The 23,381-nt window shown below is 37.6% G+C and overlaps 1 protein-coding gene across 1 annotated transcript in view; it reads left to right on the forward strand.

Moving 5' to 3' along the window:
- LOC132379126 (transient receptor potential cation channel subfamily V member 5-like) overlaps window positions 1–23,381 on the forward strand; it is an 85,757-nt gene that overhangs the window by 16,086 nt on the left and 46,290 nt on the right. Inside the window, exons 2-4 of the mRNA XM_059946739.1 lie at window positions 5,661–5,755; window positions 18,235–18,357; window positions 20,999–21,139. Coding sequence (XP_059802722.1) covers window positions 5,661–5,755; window positions 18,235–18,357; window positions 20,999–21,139 — 359 coding nt within the window. The remainder of the gene's footprint in view (window positions 1–5,660; window positions 5,756–18,234; window positions 18,358–20,998; window positions 21,140–23,381) is intronic.

The following is a 23,381-nucleotide window of genomic DNA, read 5'->3' on the forward strand; positions in this document are numbered from 1 at the left end:
ATCTTGCTCATTCTTCTGAATTCTAATGAGTACAGGCCCAGAGCCATCAAATGCTCCAATCGTGATAAGCTTTTCAAACCCGGAATCATTTTTGTGAACCTTCTTTGAACCCTCTCCAATGTCAGCAAATCCTTTCTTAAATATGGGGTCTAAAACTGCTCACAATACTCCAAGTGAGGCTTCACCATTGCCTTTTAAAGCCTCAACATTACATCTTTGCTTTTATATTCTAGTCCTGTCGAAATGAATGCTAACATTGTATTTGGCTTCCTCACCGCTGACTTGATCTGCAAATTAACCTATAGGGAATCATTCACAAGGACTCCCAAGTCCCTCTGCACCCCAGATTTTTGAATTTTCTCTCCATTAAAAAAAAAGTCTATACTTTTATTTCTTCTACCAAAGTGCATGACCATACATTTCCTGAAGCTGTATTCCATCTGTCACCTCTTTTCAAGTTCTCTTAACCTGTCTTAAGCCCATCTGTAGCCTCTTTGTTTCCTCAAAACTATCCCCCCTCCACCTCTCTTCATATTGTCTGCAGACTTGGCCATAAAGCCATCAATTCTGTCATTCAAATCATTGACATATAATGTAAAAATAAGCGGTCCTAACACAGACCCCTGTGGAACACTGCTATTTGCTAGCAGCCATTCAGAAAAGGCTCCCTTTATTCCCACTCTGTTCCCCCTGTCAATCAGCCAATGCTCTATCCTTGCTAGTATCTTTCCTGTATTACCATGGGCTCCTAACTTGTTAAGCAGCCTGATGTATGGCACCTCATCAAAGGCCTTCTGAAAATCAAAGTAGACAACATCCACTGATTCTCCTTTTTCTATCCTGCATGTTATTTCTTCAAAGAATTCGAACAGATTTGTCAGGCAAGATTTCTCTTAAGGAAACCTTGCTGACTATGGCCCATTTTATCATGTGCCTCCAAGTACCCCAAAATGTCACCCTTAACAATCAACTCCAACTTCTTCCTAAACATTGAGGTCAGTCTGTTTGGCCTATAATTTGCTTTCTTCTTGCCACCCTTCCTTGAAGAGTAGAGTGACATTTGCAATTTTCCAGTGGTCCTGATCCATGCCAGAAATCATTGAATCTTGGAAGATCACTATTAATGCCTCCAAAATCTCTTCAGAACCCTGGGGTGTGGACTATCTGGTCTGGTTGACTTATCTATCTTCAGATCTTGCAGTTTCCCAAGCACCTTCTCGGTGGTAATAGCAACTTTACATCCTTCTGACATACTCGAACTGATAGCATAATGCTAGTGTCTTTCGCAGTGAAGGCAATATACTTTCAGTTTATCCACCATTTCCTTATTCCCCAATTACTACCTCTTCAGCAACATTTTCCAGCAGTCCAATATCTACTCTCGCCTCTCTTTTACACTTTGCATACCTAAAGAAACTCTTGGTATCCTTCTTTTCCTCTTGACTTTTTTAGTTGCCTTATGTTTATTTTTAAATATTTCCCAATCCTGTAACTTCCTATTAATTTTTGCTCAATTTTATGTCCTCTCTTTGGCTGTTGTATTGATTTTGACCTCTTTTGGTTAGCTCTTCTCTCATGTCCATACAATTCCTTTTATTCCCCTGTAATAGTGATACATCTGACTTAAGCTTCTCCTTCTCAAATTACAGGTTGAAATCTATCATATTATCATCACTGGTCCCCTAGAGGTTCCTTTATCTTAAGCTCTCTAATCAATTCTGTTTCAGTATACATACCTGATCCAGAATAATCTGATCCCCTAATAGGCTCAACCACGAGCCACCTCTTGGGCATTCTACAAATTCCACCTCTTGGGTCCAGCACCAACCAGATTTTCCTGCATATTGAAATCCCCTACGACTGTCCTGACATTACCCTTTTATCTTGCATTTTCAAATTGCTTCTCTGTTCAAAAATTTATAATCTGTGTTTTGGATGAATAGCTTTCTAAAATACAAAATGAAATAAGTTCATGGCACCAATCAGTTGCCTTTAGTTTACATTGTTTTAGACTGACTACTTCATTTCAGATGGTTTGTGAAAGTGAATATTTTCATCACCAACAACTGCTGACCAGAAGTGTACTCTCTGGCAACAAGAGGGATGCTACTACTTTGACCTCTGTCTTTGGAAACATTCCTGTTCTATGATCCAAAACTTGTTGTAAGTTATCTAATAAACATGGCAGTTAAGTGAGATCACAATTATTTACTTCCCAACCCTAATAGAATTCTATGAATAATTGGGAGCACATTTTAAAATGTGGAATAATATTCACAAAGGTTCAATTTCTATGAGAATATTAATGATGCACTAATATTGCACATTGGACAAGTATTATTGCATTAAGACTCTTAAGATAAAGCAGCAGAATTTGGCCATTTGGCCCATTGAGTCTGCTCTGCTTAAGAATAATACTAATTCATAAATGAATATTTGTAAGCAAACAAATCTCAAGGTGTATAACTTATATAGTCTTTGACATTAAATGTACTTTGAATATTTGAATTAAAAAGAAATAACCAGAAAGTTATTACTAATTGCCAGAAACACAAGATTCAAAATACATTTATTATCAAAAAAATGTATAAATCATACAATCTTAAGATTTGTTTGCTTACAGGTAGCCACAAAGCAAGAAACTGAAAGAACCCAATTAAAGAAAAAAATAAAAGACCAACACCCAATGTGTGAGCGAAAGAGAAAAAAAATTACAAACTTGTACAAACAATTGTAAAGTGATCGACAACATTCCGAACCAAACTGAGTCCTCAGATCTGAACCTCGGAGCAGGGCCAAAGCCTCGCTTATCAGTTCATCGTATTGGCGGGCACGAGCACAGCAGCCAGGGCAGTCTGCATGGCCTCAGCGCCACGGAGAGCGAATGCTATTGGCTCTCGCCTCTGATCCCAGCACCCTGTCATCTCAGTCTGTCTGGACCGGCATTTAAATTGAACAAGCAGCTGAACAGCGAAAAGCTCCAGCATGCTGGAGCGAGGATTGATCATGGGGGAAATTGAACAAAATCAGCTCTTGCCTCTGATGTGGGCCGGTGTTTCGTACCTCACACTAGGACCTGGCTACTTCAAAGGGCTGGAGGCCTAGACCCCTGAAATCGCCTTGCTATCTCTCACCCTTTCATGGTGATAATTTAACATAATTGATTTCAGAAAACATTTTTTTAGTTGTATTTCTTAACTTTTTAAGTACCAGTAAGTTGATGCATATGTTCAGTAGTGCCATTTTAACTGGAAATTCCCTATCTGATTAGCCTCACAGATAGCCAATAAGGCATAACTGAACCAGTCTATTGCACGTATTCTGCTGAGTAATCTGGTATGCATAAGTAACATATAGAGCAACCTTATTCTGAACAAATTTATTGTTTGTAAAAGTTACTTTAACTTGACTTGGTTTTTATATAAAAACAAGTTAATCAGGGTGTATTTAAACCTTGGTTATAATCTTGGAACAACAAGCCAATGATGTTTAGAAAAAGCTTTCACTGTAACTGGTTTGTAATTATATAAAGGCTGATGATGTGATCAAGATGTGCACTGTGATGGTAAGATAAAGATTGCACTCAATGATATTTTTATGAGAAATTTCTGCCAGTTTTCAATGGGGAGAATAGGAGTAGGTAGTTTCTCATTTGGATGAGGAAAATTGATAACTAACCTTTCCTCTTACTCAGTACTTGCACTTTCTTGCAGTAAAGCTGAGGTAATTTTAGTAGTTAACTTTTTGACTGTTGTATTAGAGAATGGTATGATAGAGGATGGTTAGCAAATGAGCAAACAAAATAGGCAGCAGAAAAATAATTTTTAAAGTGGTTTGACTGAGAATTCTGATTGTTATATGCATGTGTATTTCTAGATTTTACTTAAGGAAAATTAGATGCGTTTCTGAAAAATCCACATTTAATGTTTCAATATATTTTGAGTTGGCAAACCTTCATGCAGCAATATTACAGGATTAAGTAACTTCTTGTTTATTTCACTTCCTTTTCTGAATGAGTTACTCATTGATCACTATAAGAAGAAATCCCTAAACTGAATAGTGAATCTAATATTTTGAAATGTACCCCATCATATAACCTGGATAGAGCAATTTAATGTGTCTATCCAGACTATACATTTACTCCATAATGTAACCTGGATAGAGCATCTCAGCTTTTCTCTCTGGCAATAAGGCCAACATTTGATTTCTTTTGACTCATTCTTTCTGGCTAAAACCTTAAATTCATTACTATTGTTTGTGCTTGTTTTGGAAACACAACCTTTTCCAACTTGTTTAAAATGCATTTTAAAATTGATTCAGTTTGTGAATAAAAATATGATTGGTTCAAATGGATAAATGGAGAAACTATCACTCCAAACTGAGAAGCATCTGCCATTTAACCTACTGATGTTGATTGAAACAGGAAGGTTTAATATGATTCTGAAAGTTTAGTGATAATATTCTCGTTCTTACTAATAATTATTCAAGGTTCATGATTTAATGGGAAAATATCAAACTTAATAGGAAACATAGAAGAGAGATGGTAAAGGTAAATGGTGAATGTTTTACAAAGTGTATAACAGGTTTGTAGATTTCCAAAGACATTGCTGAGCCCAACTATTCAATATAAAGGGGAGTCATTATAGAACACTGGGAGAAATCCATGAATCATTTTTAAAAAGATTTGTGTCTGCGGATGCGGGAAAAAAGCAGGTGGGAGGTAAACAAAGGAGTGGTTACTGGATATAGGGGGAAAATTGACATTGATGCTGTCAAGTTAGAGACTACCAAGACTGAATAGGAAGTGTTGCTCCTCCAACCTGCATCAGGCCTCACCATTAAAATTGGATATAATAAAATCATGGTCAGTGGTGTCTGGAGTTATCTTGTGTCAAAACAAGAACTGAACTGAAAGATTGCAGTTCCATTTAATGTTGATTCAATCGAGAGGAAGAGTGGTAGAAAGAGTCATTGTGGGAGATAATCGGTGAAATACAATTTTTAAGTGAACAGTATTATTATAGAAAAGAAAGGTTTCAATTCTTCAAATTTTGAATCCTATAGTTTGAAGATGGGTGTGGTATTTGATGTGGATATAGAACTAGAAATTACTTAATATTACCTTGGGCAAAATGTGATTCAAAGAAATCCACCCCACCACCAGAGTCGTATGTCTATTAATGCTTTTAAAACCCGTTGATACTGTTTTAATAGAGCATAAGGAGAGAAAAGACCATATATATTGTATGGAACTTGACACTAAATGCGTTTGTAAAATCTTAGAAGTGTCAGACCAAAGATGATAACAGAACATTTGGGGATTGTTTTTCTTTTATTCAATCTGACTCTTGAGATGTTAGTAGCAAAAGCTTATTGAAACTTTCTTCAGGAGAAAAAATTGTGAATTGGTAAAATACTTGACAGAGTGGAGTATTTCTAGTCTGTGAAAGAAAAGGCCTGTTTGGCCAAACAATCTTTTTCATTCCATACTTGTTTAGCAATGGTGAAACTAATCTCACCTCTATTCAGAATTAGTTACAAGTTATTGACCTACTGATAGCAACCTTGCTGTATATTGTATTTGTATTTGAAATTGACATTAAAAGTTCAATTTAAGCTTTTAACTGATGGATTACAAAAGAAATGATTTCACTTTGCAGAATAGAAAGTCCTTTATTCAAAGCGGCAAGACAAAATGATGTTGAAACCTTGAAGAATTTAATAGAGGACAAACATGTAGACCCTTATGAAAGAGGTGAGTAAATTGTAGCTGCAGGTAGCAATATATTGCACCAAATACTGCATGCCTGAAAACTGGCAAACATTTTATACTGTGGCAAACTTCTAAATGTTCAAGAGACTTAAATTACTAAATTATTAAATATACTTGGTGGTTCAGTAAAATTGGTATAACAGCAATTGTGGACCAAAGAAACAAATTTGTGATTAATTCCAATTCTGTCACCCAAAAAAATTTGTCTGAGAATTCCATTAAGGATAGCAGTGAGGAGGAATGATGAAGTCAGTGTAAAATGTAGAGAAAGGTACTTGGGATGCTATGATTACAGTATACCACACCTGTAACAGCACAGGTTTGTGCATGTGTATGTGTGAAAATAGAAGCCTCTAGAATTATATCAATGACCGATTCATAATTTTAATATTTTTGGACACAATTTTTCTGCTTAATTTATTAGAGTTAATACTATGTCATTAAATTCCCATTTTTAGAAGTTGGTACACTGACTTTGTTCATGGCATTCTTTACTATTCAGTAATAGAAGAATTTCCAGAGTTTCTTGATGCATTTTCTAATTTGCAGGGAAAGCAGCAAGGGAAACTGTAGTCAGTAACAAAGATTTGGTCATGTTCTGGAGTATCACAAAGTCGTAGTCACTGAGTGCAACCTTTTTTCCATCTAGCAAGCGTTTTCAACCTTTTGTTGAGGATCTTGAGAAACCCCTTTCATACTGTATATCTTTCTGGTGACTTGTGCTCCGGGGCTACTGTGGAATAAATGTAGACATCTGTATAAACTGACCAATGAAGCTGCTGTGGGGTAAATTGCATAATTAACTGATGCGTATAGAATCTTTGGTGGTGAAATATGGAATGTGGTAGAGCCCAAACGATAAATGTCATTAAATTCACCAACAATGCCAATTAATCCTTAATTATAGGAATAGTCTTGATACCAAAACTAGATTGCTTGCAAGCTTATCATTTAGAAACCAAACTTATTAAGACATACCCTTGTCTCCTCCATTGTTTGGCTATTTGTATTGATGCCATTTTAACCAATTTACTGTGCTTTTAGAGGAACTTGTATTAACTTTACCTAACTTTGGGCTCTGCCCTGTCAGCCTGTGAATGGCATTAATTGCATCAGTTGTTCACATTGGCTCTGTTTAGGAAACATGCATGTTGCAGAGTAAAGATAATGTGAATTTTTTACCTCTCGAAATCCATTTTGAAGTAGAACTACATTGTAAAAACTATTATTACATCAAAGTGAAATTCTCCCCATAGCAAATTACATTTCAGTCATGCTGACAAAGTTGCAACCATTTTGCAGTAAAGATTGCATATAATCTTCTAAAATGTTAGCAACAGGAAAGGAACCCAAAATCAACAGTGCCTTGAATATCCTTCAGCTTTTTGGAATTAATTTCCAGACTTCATTTTCACACAAATGTTCAGGAGATTCAAATTTGTTACTTAATTTTTGTAATGTGGAAATAAATGAGAAAATATTCTCTCCACATTTACATTGGCAAAGTGAAATTGATGAACTATAGACCACCATGAGTAGATGTGTAAGGCGTGGTCCATAAATGTGTAATCTTTAAATAGACTGGAACACTGAGAATATGAAACCCTTTTGAAGTTTCTTCATTGTCCTGTGTAGAGCTTTGTGAATGCACTGCATTATATAAAGTGATTTGTGACTGTTCTGTAATTGGTTGGCAAGATGGAAGACTACCAGAAATCCCTAAACTCAACTTTGATTTCACACATCAGGCAATAACACAGCAAACATGGCAGTGGGAAACTGTTAAAAAAATGGATTATCTTGTCTGAAACAAAAGCACCAGTAGAAAGTGAAATTTGGATGATCTTAAAATTTATAGTGTAAGAATTTTGCTCCCATATACGGACATTTTATTGGCTTGGTAAACACTAAAGACTTTTGCATTTCTGCTCAGTTGACTAAGAGTAAAAAAGCCATCTGTATAAGTAAACTGGTTCATGAATCCTACATTGAAGTACAATGAAAAGCACAGAAGCCTGGTGTTATTGAAATACAGCTCAATTGATTTCAGAATATTGACAGAATATTAATTCACAGAAAAAGCATGGTTGCTTTGCAAAATTGTCATGGCAGCAGTTGATATATGAACAATTGCTCCCTGCAGCTACATGTTCAATGCATAGAAAAGATGCTGTGTATATTTTTAAAAAATAAGTGGAATGGTTAGTCCAAGGAATACACATTTTCTATTAGCAGTTACTCATTAGAAATGAAGATGGACGAGCAAAAAGAAACAAAGACCTTCACCATGAACAGAAGGGATTCTGCAGATCCTGAAAATTTAGAGCAATGTACTCCATGTTGGAGGAACCCAGCAAGTTGGGCAGAATCTGTGGAGGTGAATGAACAGTCAATGTTTTGGGCCAAGACCTTCATCAGCACTGGAAAGGAAAGACCAAGAAGCCCGAATAAGAAGATGGGGAGAAGGAGAGAGGGGGGAATGGAAGAGAGAAATTCCCAGGTTAAGAAATCAATATTCATGCAACCAAGTTGGAGACTGCCGAGACAGTATGTGTTGCTCCTCCAATCTGAATTTTCTTCACCATGGCAGGAGAGGAGGCCATCGACAGACGGAAAGGGTATATGCAGTTGAAGTAAGATGGGTAACCACCAGGAGATTCTGCCTCTTGTGACAAATGGAGTGAAGGTGCATGCCAAAGCGGCCCTCCAATCTGCATTGGGTCTTTCCTTCAGTATTTATGCAAGATTCCAAGTATGTATGCAGTATACAACCCTGAAATTCACCTTCCCCAAAGACAATCACAAAACAAAGAAGAACCACGGAATAAACCTTTACAAAGGAAAATATCAAGCATCAACCCCCCCCCCATGTGGGGGTTGGGGGGAGAAAAGATCTTCCAGATTTCTTGGAAATACTCACGAAAGGGAAGTTTCAAGTGCACCTGCTTTTAGTATGTGCATCCCATGCTGAAAATTACTCAGTTCACTTGAAAGCAGAATACAAACTAACTGAGATAAAAGAGAATGCACGTGCTGAAATCAGAAATGGCAGACAGAATGCAGAAGAACTCGGGAGTCGAGCAGCATCTATGGAGACAAAAGGTATAAGGTAACAATTTGGCTCAAAGCCCTGCATCCAGACATAATAAAGAAGGATAAAATACAATTTCACAGGTGTGATCAGCCATTGATGTCCCTTTTTTTTTAACAACCTGAAATCAAGCAATCAAGTATTAATCTGCAAGTTCTGCTTATGTTATGTAAATGAAAGGAGAAGCAAAAGCTGTCTCCAAATTAATGACCCTTTTTTTCACAACCTGAAATCAAGCAATGAAGTATTAATCTGCGAGTTCTACTTATGTAAATGAAAGGAGAAGCAAAAATTGTCTCCAAACTCAAGGCTGGTTCAGAAGATTCTTAAATACCAGATTCAAGACATTAGTTCTTACTGCAAGTTCTTAATTGTACTTGCTGCATTTATTGTTCTACTTCTAGACTCAACAGTTCTCTACACCGTTTTGTTTTCAGATGCATCTTAATAAGGAGGCAGGCAACATATACTAAATGAAATCCTGATGCAAGTGGAACACTGTATATGCTGTGATGCATTTGTAACAACTGACTAGGTTCAATTCTGAAAGATAAACTAGGAAACTTCCCAGTTTTTGCTCCTGGCAAAATGGTCAGGTTGCTGTGGCTGTTTGAATTTTTTTTGCAAGCTTTATCCCCAGAGAAGATGGCTACAATATTTTAAGGTGTCTTGTCATATGATCTAATGAGTATCAGAAAGATTCTGCAAATGTTTAATTGCAGTGATCCCTCTGGATTTGTTTGAACAGCAGAGAAAACAAACATCAATTACAGGATATTACAGAACATTTGAAAGCAATACTAGTCGGTGGATGACCTTTCGTTTTGGGTTCAAGACTTTGATGGATTTAAGGAGTACTATAGTTTTCATGTTTAATTCAGCTTTATTTCTATTAAAAGCAAATGAAATTAAGAGTGCAGAGCAGATCTATTGGCATACCTCACTGGGAAATGGAACACTGCAGAATTGCTGAGGAATATCCAGTTGGAAATGCTTCTTCTATAAAATATTTGTCCTTAATGGCTATCCCTGGCCAGTTGCTGAAGAAGTGAAGGATAAGCAAAATTGTGAAAAATTTTGTGTTAAAACATGAAAAGAGGACACAGCAAAAATCCAGATAACCTTTTGCCAAGCCGTTGATAGTGGGTTATCAATAAGTGTCAATGGGCATGAGGAAGCCATCAGAAACTGGTTACAGAGCTTAATGCAACTACTGCAAGATTTGAAACTCATTGCAAGTGAACATAGTAATTTGATAAAACATGTCCATAGTGCCTTTTGTGAATAGCCACATGTTCTAAAGAATGGTGCTTCAAAGGGATTTTGGTTTTAGGACATAATTGCAAGCTGTACATTGAAATATAATTTCCAGCATTTCTAGGGCTACTTAATTGAAAGATTGGTGAGAGGATTCCATAGAGCATAGAGCACAGGGACAGGCCCTTCTGCTCACAATGTTATGCCAAACCAAATAAATTAGTGATCAAATGGCCAGCTAAACTAATCCCCTCTGCTTACACAATGTCCATATTCTTCCATTTTCCTCACATTCATGTGGCTATCTAAACACCTGTTAGGAGTCTAATGTATCTGCCTCTACCACCACCCCAGACTGTGCATTCCAGGCACCTGCCACTCTCTGTGCTTATATTTTTTTTAAAAAAAGCTTGACCCTCACCTCTCCTTTGAAATTTCCCCTCTCACCTTAAATGCATGTCTCTAGTATTACACATTTCAATCCTGTGGAACAAGTTATTGCCTGTCTACTCTACCTATGCTTCTCATAATCTTTTAAACCTCATATCGGATCTCCCCTCAGCCTCTGCCACTCCAGAGAAAACAACCAAACCTTCTCCAGTCTCCTGTTATGGCAAATGCCTGTAATCTAGGTAGCATCCTGGTAAACCTCTTCGTTATCCTTCCTATAATTGGGTGAGCAGAACCAACAAATCCTTTAGAGAATCAACATTTAAATCAACATTTAAGTTTTTTTTTCCAGACAGTGCATTATACTTGTACATGATAGATACAATAGATCAGTATCACCTCCACATACATAGCAGAAGAATATGTATAACACATATATGATTATTTTCGGACTCGAGCAGGAACCCAAATCTTTGGTCTTGTGTATATGCCACTTCCTTTTGAATGAATGATGATGAAAATAAAATATCTCCAGCTTGAGGAAAAATAATGTATTTACTGAATTTATCTTTACTTGAGTAGGCAGTGATGTTGTCTTTGTACCTTCATGTCATTATAATACAGTTGTTTTTAATCTACATGTCTTAATATTAAGCAAAGGAGTTGCAGCTTAATAGATCCAAGCCCTCTGCAGACATAAACATTGCAGGTAATGCCATTGCAATACCTACTTCGATATAATTTCTGTAAACCAGAAGTGCAGTTAAGGCTTGTTAATAGCATAGGCCACTCATATTGAAATAGACTTTATATTTGGAGAGTTGAACCACACAGTAGCATTAATTAAAGTAAACCAAACTTGTACAGTCATTGGAAATTGTTATTTCTTTAAACTTTCTAGTTTTAGCTTATCGCCCAATTAATAGCCCTTGCATGCTCAGAGAAAAAGCTCACTCTCCCTGCTCCAATCATCATATACCCGGCATTCCTTATTATGAATCCATAAGCTTCCAATGCTCTCTTCCACTTCTTATCATTGACTGCAAGCCCAATCCACCTTGGTTTTTAGCCCTCCAGAATGGCAAAGTTGGCATTGAACAAGTCTCTCTGATGCCTTGGCATTTGCACTGACAATTTTCTTACCTCCCAGTTAAATGAAGCAAGACAAAATGTGATTTATTGAACCATTCCAATCATGGAAAAGATTTTTGTTCATATGTTTATTAGATCTATTTTGTAGGATGTTGGAAGAATATTACAGTTGCTGCAGGAGAGACCAAGCATGTGCAGCCAAAGTCTGCATGGAGAGCAACCTGCTTGACCAACATTATTATTATTTTTCGTGCGGTGGCAAACAAAAGTAAACTAAATAATGTAGCAGATGTAATTAATTAGGATTTTCAAAATATGTTCATTTTGTGTGCACAGTCCCGAGGAAACACCGGATTGCATTGAGGGAGAGAGAGTTTAAAAGAAGCAGGTGGGGGGCAGTTGGCACAATTCGTACACCACAGTTCCCAAGAAGACACTTGATTGCATAAAATTGGCAAGCTCCAATAAAAAGTTAGGTTTAAGCTGAGTGGCCATTGTGTGAGTGAGCTAGTGTTAGATTGGGACTTGAGGCTTTGGCGGGGAGAGGTGTAGGCCATCAGTAGACTTTTTCTGTTATTTATTCCTTATTGCACATTTAGAGTAGTGGGGATTTTGGGCAGGATATTGGGATCAAATCAAATCAAGTTTAATTATCCATATATGGTTTGAATGATGCCGTTAGACAAGACCAGGTGCATAACATGCATTCAAAATAGTGAGAGAGAGAGGACACACATATGTCCAACTCCCTGCGCGACATTCAAGTTGATTGTACAGCTTCTGGCAATCCAACCAATCCCTCTGCCGGTCAGGTACTTGGGGCAGCACTGATGGGAGAGGCCAGCTCCCAACAGAGCTAGGAATGCTCCTCTTGCAACTGCATCTGCAAAAAATTCATGCAGCTAACAGACCACGTTCAAGAGTTGGAGATGGAACTGGATTAACTCTGGATCATTTAGGAGGCTGAGGGGTTGATAGGCAGGACATACAGGATGGTGGTTACACCCAAAATGCAGGACACAGGTAACAAGGTGACCATCAGGAGGGGGAAAGGGGATAGCCAGAATGCTGGATGATATGTTGCCTCCCGGTGCTGGGTCAGGGACCTCTTGGATTGAGTCCACATCATCCTTTAATTAGGAGGGAAAGCAGACAGAGGTTATAGTCCATGTCGGTACCAATGACGTGGGTAGAATGGTGATGTAATTGTACAAACAGAGTTCAAGGAGTTAGGTGCTAAGTTGAAGGACAGGACCTCCAGGGTTGTGATCTTGGGATTGCTACCTGTGCCGCATGCTAGTAAGACCAGAAATTGTATGATCTTCCTGTTTAACACATGGCTAAGGAGACGGTGCAGGAGGCAGGGGTTCAGATTTTTCAACCATTGGGACCTGAGCAGAAGAGAATGGGAGTGGGGCTAATAGCATAGTGGGAAGATTTACTTGTGTTGCACATGGGCGGGGGGGGGGGGGGTTTAAAGTAGGGTTGCGGGGGGTAGAACCAGAGTGCCAGAACAGATAGGGGATAGTTGTGGAGAAATGTAGGCTCAACAACATTTTAAAAAGTCAGGAATCAAAAGGTTCAGCATGGGCTGTGTCTATTTCAATGCAAGAAGTATTGTAAGAAAGGCAGAAGAACTTAAAGCATGGATCAGCACATTGAATTATAACATTGTAGCCATTAGTGAGGCTTGCTTGAAGGAGGGGCAGGACTGGCAGCTCAGTGTTCTGGGGATCTATTTTAGATGTGATAGGGAGGGAGAGATTAAAGGGAGGGGTGGCATTACTACTTGGGGAAAATGTCGTCGTAGTGCTCAGATAGAACAGACCGGAGAGATTATCAAAAGTATAAGGTGGTGACTTTAACTTTCGATATATTGTCTGGGACCCCATGCTGTAAAAGGGCTATATGGGAAAGAGTTTGTCAAATGTGTTCAGGAAAGTTTCCTGAATCAGTACATAGAGGTTCCAACCAGAGAGAGTATGATACTATATCTCCTGTTATGGAATGAGACAGGGCAGGTGACTGAAATCTGTGCAGGGGAACACTTTGAATCTAATGATCATAATGCCATAAATTTTAAGGTAATTATAGAAAGGCAGAAGTCAGGTCCACAGGCTGAGAATCTAAATTAGATAAAGGCCAATTTTGATCATGTTGGAAAAGATCTAGCAAGTGTGGATTGGGACAGATTGTTTTCTGGCAAAAGTGTACTTGCTAAGTGGGAGGTCTTCAAAAGTGAAAGTTTGGGAGTACACAGTTTGTACGGTCCTCAGAATAAAAAGCAACAGGTTTAGGGAACTTTGGATTTTTGGAGAAATTGAGATCCTTTTTTTTTAAGGAGGTGCATAGCAAGTATAAACAGATTGGAACAAATGAGGTTCTTAAGTACAAGAAATGCAAGAGAACATTTAAGAAGGAAGTCAAGAGGGTTAAAAGAAGGCATGAGGTTGCTCTATCAGACAAAGTGAAGGAGAATCCTAAGGGCTTCTACATGTACTAAGAACAGAAGGATAATAGCAAGGGACAAAATTGGTAATGTGGAAGATCAGAGTGGTAGGTAACCTATGCATGCATATAAAAAGAGATCTTCAATTGATGTTTTTTTTTGCTTCCATATTTACTCAGGAGATGGACACAGTCTGTAGAAGTGAGGCAAAGCAGCAGTAGCAAGGTCATACACCTTACACACATTACAGCAGAGGAGGTTTTTGCTGTCCTGAAGCAAATTAGGGTGGATAAATTCCCCCAGGGCCTGTGGAAGGCTAGTGCAGAAATTGCAGGGGCTCTAGCAGAGCTATTTTAAACATCCTTAAGTGCCAGAGGATTGGAGGATAGCTACTGTTGTTCCATTGTTTAAGAAAGGCTGTAAAAATGAAACAGGAAATCATAGGGCAATGATCCTGTCATCAGTAGTGAGAAAGTTATTGGATGGTATTCTAAGGTACTGGGTAAACAAGTATCTGGATAGACAGGGACTGATTAGGGATAGTCAATGTTGCTTTGTGCATAGTAGGTCATGACTAACCAATCTTAGAGACTTTCAAGGAAGTTACCAAGAAAGTTGATGAAGACGAGAGTGCATATTGTCTGCATGGATTTCAGTAAGGCCTTTGATAATGTGACTGAATGCCAGCTTCAGTCACTTGGCATTCAAGATGAGGTAGTAAATTGGATTAAACATTGGCTTTGTGGGAGAAGCCAGAGAGTGGTTGTAGATGGTTGCCTCTCTGACTGGAGGCCTTTGACTAGGGGTGTGGCACAGTGATTGGTGTTGGCTTCATTAGTGTTTGCTATCTGTATCAACGATCTGGATGATGATAATGTGATAAAACTTTTATCAGCAAATTTGTGGATGACACCAGGATTGGGAGTGTAGAGGACAGCGAGGAAGACTATCAAAGTTTGTAGCAGCTTTTAGGCCAGCTGGAAAATTGAGCTGAAAAATGGCAGATGGAATTTAATGCAGACAAGTGTGAGGTGTTGCTCTTTGGGAGGGCAAACCAGGGTAGGTCGTTCACAGTGAACGGTGGGTCACTGAGGGATACAGTAGAAGAGCGAGATTTGATAACACCTGTCACTTTCAAGGCATTGTGGATGTCACAGGCAGAATAGGGTCATAAAGAAAACTTTCGGCACCGTGGCCTTCATAATTCAAAGTTTTAAGCACAAGTGTTGGGATGTTATGTTGAAATTGTATAAGTCGCTGGTGAGGCCTAATTTGCAGTATTGTATGCAGTTTTGGTCCCTTACCTGAAGGAAAATATAAATATGTGTGATAGACTGCAGAGAAGATTTACAAGGATGTTGCCAGGATTTGAGGACCTGAGTTACAGGGAAAAGTTTAATAGGTTAGGACTTTAGTTCCTACAACATAGAAGATTAAGGGTAGATTTGATGGAGTTATACAAAATTTTGAGGGATATAGGTAAGGTAAATGATGCAGGCTTCTTACACTGAGTTTGGGTGAGATTAGACCTAGGGGTCATGGGTTAACACTGAAAGGTGAAATGTTTAAGGGCAACATGAGGGGGAGCTTCTTCACTCAGAGTGGTGAGAGCATAGAATGAGCTGCCAGCTGAAATGGTAGATGTGTGTTTAATTTTAACACAAGAGAAATTTGGATAGGTATATGGATGGAGTGGTATGGAGGGCTTTGGTCCAATTGTAGGTCGACGGGACTAGGCAGATTAATTGCTTGGCATGGACTAGATGGCTGGAGGGCCTGTTTCTGTGCTGTTGTGTTAATGACTCCAGGAGTCTGATAATAAGCATTCAGGGTATGCAATATTAGTGTGGGTAGTCCTTTTGCTTAGATGTAGCTAGTTATAATTACAGCTTGTGAAAATTTGGATCCCACAAGTTTGATGATCAGTAGCAAATTATGGGGATAGTCAGTAATTTGTTGAAAACAATACCAAATAATTAGCAAATTAATAATTTGCAATTATGAGATACTACTTTGTTTTAAGGAAAAGAGGTCATGTATTGAAAATGATCTGAATGGGATAGAACAGTTGTTGCAATAATCACTAAAATGCTAAGATGGACTCTTGGGTAAATTTGGAAGTACTTAATACAGTTATGATTTACATAGTAAATACAGGTGATAGAAATATTGGAATGGACACTGAAGTAATTTGTGTGGAGCATTCCATAATTGTGAGAGGACTAAGAATAGGGGAAGAGCTGATTTACTGCTACAGTGAGGGGGATATTCTTCATAGCTTTCAAAGTTTTGAAAGAGTTTGTAGGAGGAAGCGCAGATAGTTGAACTTGTGAGGTAGAACAAAGCCAACAGCATGTCATTTTAAAAAAAAAACCCAAAAGGGAAGATTAAATAAAATTCCACAAGGAAAAGTGTAATTGAACTGTGAGCATAAATGAAGCAAAATGTTAAGGTTGATTGAGATTTAGAGGATAAATGCTGTAATAGATGTTAAGTGTGTAAGTGAAGAGGGAATATGGAGTTAGGTATTGGGAAGATTAGGACTGTTGTACTCGACTAAAATGTAACGATTATGCTCTGTGTAATGGTAGAGAACAGATGCAGGATATTATTAAATTCAACAATAAGATCAATGTGTTAGGGTTAAATTATGGATCAGCATTTCGTATTATTTCACAACAGTTAAGTGGTTATGCATTTGAGTAGAACATAGAAACATCGAAAACCTACAGCACAATACAGGCCCTTCGGCCCACAATGCTGTGGCAAACATGTCCTTATTTTTAGAAATTACCTAGGGTTACCCATAGCCCTCTATTTTTCTAAGCATCACACACCTATCCAGGAATCTCTGAAAAGACCCTATCGTATCCGCCGCTGTCGCTGGCAGCCCATTCCATGCACTCACCACTCTCTGCATAGAAACAACATCAGCCTGCCCCTGATGTCTCCTCTGTACCTCTGATTGAGGATTTGTAATATTACATGACTTTAAACCATCTGAAAATGGAGAAATAAAGATGGTTAAACTATAATTATCTTTAAGACTACTACTCAGATTAGTGTTTTAAGCCAAATTCTAGTTACTGATTTAGTTCTGGGGAATGAGGTTTTTTAAATACTGCTGATTATAAAAAGGGCAATTTGGGTTTTAGTGACTACAGCACAAGATTAATGCAACAATGAGGAAGGACAATGAAGAATGAAAGATAATGTTGAATGAGGAAAACATAGAAATATTTGCCCAAGGATGTAGGATAAAGGAAATACAGATTTTGGGTGTAAGTTTATCTTCAAAGTTTGAATGACCAGATGTCTCTTAATAGGCTTCTTAAAAATTTACAGCTGTGAAGTATATTTATTTTTTGTATATCATGATTATAGCCAGATATTGGGAAAAGTTGTAGTTCAGCCACAATCTTATTAAATGTTGGACAAGCTCAGGATGAAGTTTAGTTGGGGGAGGGCTAATGGGAAAAATTGATTACACGTGTAGCTATTTTCATATACTACATAACAATAAGGGACAGGAGAAAGACAATTGAAGTAAATGGGTGTCATTCTAAATTAAAGAAATTTGTAAGTTATAAAGTGTTTATTTTTTATTCTTGGTGTGTACATACTGAACTTGAATGTAAAGAAAGCATGTTTGGATTTGTTGATAACACAAGAGTAGCTGGATTTACCAAACAAATAGATTGGCTAGTGCAACATGTAGACTGACAGAACTTAATGTCAGTTAGTAAGTAGCGATTTTGAGGGGGGGGGAGTGGGGAGAGGGAAAGGAGTATGAACTTAATGAAATGTTCAAGAGTTTGGGTAACCAGAAGGTTTTAAAGACAAAATTGCATGCGAACATGTAATTAATTTTACATTACTGTGCCAATGAACAGTATCCATCTGTTCTAGAATTCTCAACAGTTGAAAGAACAGATTTTCTATGTTAGACCTGATTCTACCGGCCTGTTTGTTTTATAGTTAATTGTTCTAAGATTTGTAACTATTCAGTGTTAACCCAGAAAGAAGATTAAGAGTAAGCAAATGGTGATGGAGTGGTAATTATTCATACAATAGGGGAATGAACTTCTGGTTTTTTTCCTAAGGCAGTACAGAATATTTTCTGTTGTATATCAGGATAGAGATATATCCAATACTTTTAAACGTTATTTTGTTGTATTGTAGGTACTGTTGGAGAGACTGTGCTGCATGTTGCAGCATTGTATAATAGTAAGGAAGCTGCAACTATATTGCTCAATGCCTTCCCATTCTTAATCGATGAGCCGATTGATTGTGAGATGTACAAGGGTAAGTTACTATAATCTTTAATTAAAATGTTAGAAGACACACACATTCTTCAGTAAACCAGTTTTGCAATGTATATTGGCTTAAATTCATTCCAAATATTCTTCAATACAAAGTAACACACACAAAATGCTGGAGGAATTCTGCAGGTCGGACAGCATCTATAATAACGAATATAAAGAGCTGACATTTTGGGTCAAGTCTCTTTCTCAGGGCTGTAAAGAAATGGGGAAGAAGCCAGAATGAGAAAGTGGGGGAAAGGGAAGGAATACAAGCTAGAAGGTGATTGTTGAAAACAGGCAACGGGGAAGGTAGTGGCTGAGGAAGGGTGTAAAGTGAGATCTTGGGCGGTGATAGGTGGAAAAAGTTAAAGGGCTAAAGAGAAAGGAATCTGAATAGGAGCGGACAGTGGATCACGGTGGAAAGAGGAGGTGGATGGGTACCAGAGGGAGGTGAACAGGCAGGTGAGAAGTAAGGTGCAAGAGGGGAGCCAGAAAGGGAATGGTAAAAGAGAGTGGCGGGTGGGGAGAAATTATCGGAGATTAGAGAAACTGATGTTCATGCTATCAGATTGAAAGCTACAAGCTTGACTGTGTGCATACTTATGTACTGTCAAGTAGCGTAAATGAAGATGCATTAGCATATTATGAGTGTAAGAAATAAATCAGAAATCTCTGGAAAACTGGATAACTTCACAGTATCAGATCATATATGAAACTTTAATTAACACTTGCTGCGAGAAAATTTATCCAACCTGTAAAAGGAAAGTCATTTTTCCCCTTTAATCATTTGACTTTTGTTTTTTTGTGTGTATGAACATTAGATTTCTGCCTTCCTTTCTTTCTCAAATTACCAATGTTTTGTCATTCTTGATCATTTCTTTCTTTTCATTCTTCTTAACGTCTGTGACATTGGGCATTGTTAACCCATTGTCTTCAGCATCTCTCCTTGGTGATTTAAATCCTGTTTATTAGTTTTGCCTCAGTCATACTAAGCTTTATTTCCTCAACCCTCCCAAGCTCCCATACTGATTACAAGTTACTGCCTTGTGATAAAGGGATGTGGCAATCTGTTGCAACTTAAGTTTAACTTCAAATCCATATTAATCTTGGTAGCAAATTCTTCTTCCATCTTCATTAATTTTAGCTAAATCTTGTAGCACAGTGGAAGATCTGCATGGTTTTAGCAACCACATGAATATCAGAAATATTTCAGTAGATATGACTTTTTGTATGGTGATTCTATATGAACAAATTGATTTCAGTAAGATTAAGGTCACTAATTGGATGAAAATTCTTTCTTTTCTTTTCTCTTACAACTTCAGTTGTCCCATGAGATTGAGCTTGACACCATTCTTTGGGTTTTGAGGTGGCAGATGAGTTAATACTATAGACTTCTTTGTAGATGGGGCAGAAGGTAGTTGGTAGTATGAAAGGTAACTTCCTTGTTTTATCACTTGCATTGTTTTTCTGCCTGCTTTGAAGCATGGACTTGAGATTCTCAATGTTGTTTTGAATGCTTTGCCTCTACTTTGAGTGGTCAAGGGCTGGGATTCCCACCAGTTGGAGTTGTACTTCTTCAAGAAGGCTTGAGATTTGAAGAATGGGTTATGAATTTATGACACAAGTCTCCTCCAATTTTTAGAATTTCAATAGGGATACTATCTGTTCTCAAGATCTGTAGTTTTTTATTATTAGTTGTAATGTGACCATTTTAACTACTTGTCAGTAATGGGTAGTGCTAAGGCTGGATTAGATAGTTTGTATTAGAATAGTCTCTACTCAGAGGCTCTTTTTGAAACAATTCATCCATTAGGTACTGACTGTATCTTAAATCAATGTTCTTTCTTCTTGGTTCTCAGTGGAGTTGGATGTTGGGTCATTGACTGCTTTGGTGTTGAAGAACCCTTGTATGTTCTGATTATCAGCACATAGCTGGATATCCTGACCTCTCTTCACTTAGTTTGTTCTTCATGTGATGGTTTTCTCTGGGCCATCAAATGCCCATTGGGAATTGTCTTATCTTTTGAGGCCTGGTGGAGTTTCCATTTACACCAAGTAGTGCATGAATTTCCTGCTCATGCTCTCGAAACAAGCCCTGTAATTATCTGATGAAGAAGGCAAGAATCTGTTTTTAGATGATTGCTACCCATCGTGGACTTCAGAGAAGCTTTGATGCTGTGAACACTTTTCAACTCCTGTTGTTGGGAGATATCAGGCTGACTGTGAGGTGCTTTTAAGAAGAGCTCTTAAGTTTCCTTGAGATAATTAACATTAATTTTCTTATGACCCTTTAGTGTAGTTGGTGCATGATGGTTTAATCCAAGTCTACTTGATATTTGGATATTAAATATGCTGAGTAATTTTTAGAGTAAACAGTTTGAAATTTTGGACTAAGCCCCTTCTAGACAAATATCTTAAGAATTTTGAAGTCTCCCTGCATGTTTAATTCCAAGTTTTTGTTACAGTGTATTGTTGGGCTTGGTAATGACTCTTTGGAATATGAAAGCATTCACATTATTTTTATTTATTTTTGTATGATTAACTCAAGAAATGAAAGTCACAGATGAAGCAAAGTTAAGAATATACGCTTATTACTTGACAAAATTAAATTTGCTGTAATTGAATAGCTGATATGTCTTCAGGTGAAACCGCATTGCACATTGCAGTGGTGAATCAGAATGTGGAACTTATTAAGGAACTGCTGGCACTAAATGCAGATATAAAACATTCTCGTGCTGTGGGAACATTTTTCACACCAGGAAAAGACTGTCGATGTTATTATGGTATGGTAAGACTTCTAACATTATGTTTACAACTAATGCATTGTTTTTGGATAGTTTTGGTGTTATAGTACTTCAATACAATTCTTAATTGTTGCTATAGAAGTATGAATATTTTTAGAAAGAAAACATTGTGTGATATCTCTGAGTTGCCAATTCCCTTTCATATCTTTTACAGTATTCCACACTGATGTCTTGAAGGAATGTTGAAATATCATTAGAATTTACTCCTGGTTTATGAGGAAGGATTGCATTTCTACAAAATGATCCATATTGCAATTTTCTATAACACAAAGCTGTGTAATCTTCACATGATTCAAGAAGCACAAGTTTGGAGGGGGGAGAATTTGGTTAATATTTTTCTCTGCATAAATTCCATGGAACTAAATTTTATTCTGTATCTCAAAATCCTGGGTTGTGATTTGCAAATTATTTAAGAGGAAATTTCCATTACCTAAATTACCATAACAGGGGGATTGCCTGTAACATGCTCAATTTATCATCTGAGCAAATTTGAATGGCCTAAGAACTTTATTTCAAATTACCTATCTTATTGATTTTTATTTCAAGTATTTTTATTGTTTTTTTAAATAAAGAAAGCATAGTATAAAGAAAGTTTGTGCAGTTCACAACAAATATATCAAATGTACAATTCACACCGATGAAAGAGATGCACCCGTTGTACAATCATGCTTTAGTTGCTTCCCAGCCCCAACCCATTCCTCCCAATCCCTATCTCCAGGCCATCATTGCATTAGCAAAAAGGGTTAAACAGAATTTTTGTCCCCACAGAGCTGCATTGCTACAGAGAAGGTGTATTTCCTAATACATAAACTGTTGTATGTTTATAAGTCTAGGTCCGTAGAATTATACCAGGGAATGCTGGAAGTCAGGGAGTTCTGTGCAGAGGAAAGGAAAAAGGGGTGGACCTTTAGTTTGGCTGGGAATTCTGAAAATATTCAAGAAAGGGTCCCCACACCTATTGGAACTTTATGCTCGAGATGAAAATTGAATAATGGATCTTCTCAAGGTTTAGACTGAACATGATGTCCCTGAGCCACTGAGCGTGGGTGGATGGGGCAGCATCCCTCCACCTGAGCAGGACTGTGCGCCTGGCCAAAAAAGAGGCAAAAGACTGTGTGCGACGTTTGGTCGGACTTAGGTGCGTGTCCCGCTCTTCGGAGGTGCTGAAAAGAGTAGTCAGAGGATTGGGTTCCAGATTGTAATTAAGATTTTGGGATAGAGTTTGGAAAACATCTTTCCAGTATTTTTCCAAGCTAGGGCATTTCCAGTACATGTGAATAAGGGAAGCCTTGCCCCTTTTGCATTTGTCACAGCAGGGATTAACATCTGGGTAAATGTGAGATAATTTAGTTTTAGACACATGGGCCCTGTGTACAACCTTGAACTGTAACAGGCAGTGGTGGGCACATAAAGAGGTTGAGTTAACTAACTTAAGAACTGAATCCCATACATCATCTGACAGTGAGAAATTTAAATCTTGCTCCCAGGCAGTTTTAATTTTGTCAAGGGGGGCTCGCCTCAGGACTGCTAGCTTGTTGCAAATAGTAGATATTAGACATTTGTGCAATGGATTCATGCAGAGAAATAATCTTAATGTCTTAAACTTTTGGGGTACAATTATTTTTTTTCATTACAGCTTTAAAATTATTCTTTATTAAGTTAAATTAATATCCTTTTTTTATTTTGGCTATTTTAGCTAATGATATTCCAGGATTATGTTGTGTGCAGTATAAGGTGGGAAAGCCTAAATTACCTCGCCTTTTTTGATTGGGTTTAGTATGGATTTGTAATAGAGCTTTTTTTTTATGTGGTCACCTACACATCTCTGCAACAGGTTATGCTTTCTTATTCTCACAGTCTCCTCCAACTGGATTTGATCAAAGAGGTAGCTGACTTTGATGCAAACAGATGTCATTTATTTAAGCACAAGGAAAGCATCTTATTCATGTAGTTTACAGAGTAGGCATGCAGTACTGACAGCAAGTTGTACATTTCAATGCAACCCCCCATCCCCGCCCCTGGAATAATCGACTTTAATCTTAGAGTTGTTAGATCATTGAAGATGATGAAATTCTATCTGACAGATTATAGCAATACTATATGTTGTAAAACTTCCCATTTAATTTGTATACCTTTCCTCTTTTTTTTCCTCATCAATTCTTAACCCGTTTATTTTTGAATGTTGTTAAAGAGATGTATCATACAAACTGATGCCTAAATA

The sequence above is a fragment of the Hypanus sabinus genome, chromosome 2, assembly GCF_030144855.1.
Source record: "Hypanus sabinus isolate sHypSab1 chromosome 2, sHypSab1.hap1, whole genome shotgun sequence".
Lineage (NCBI taxonomy): Eukaryota > Metazoa > Chordata > Chondrichthyes > Myliobatiformes > Dasyatidae > Hypanus > Hypanus sabinus.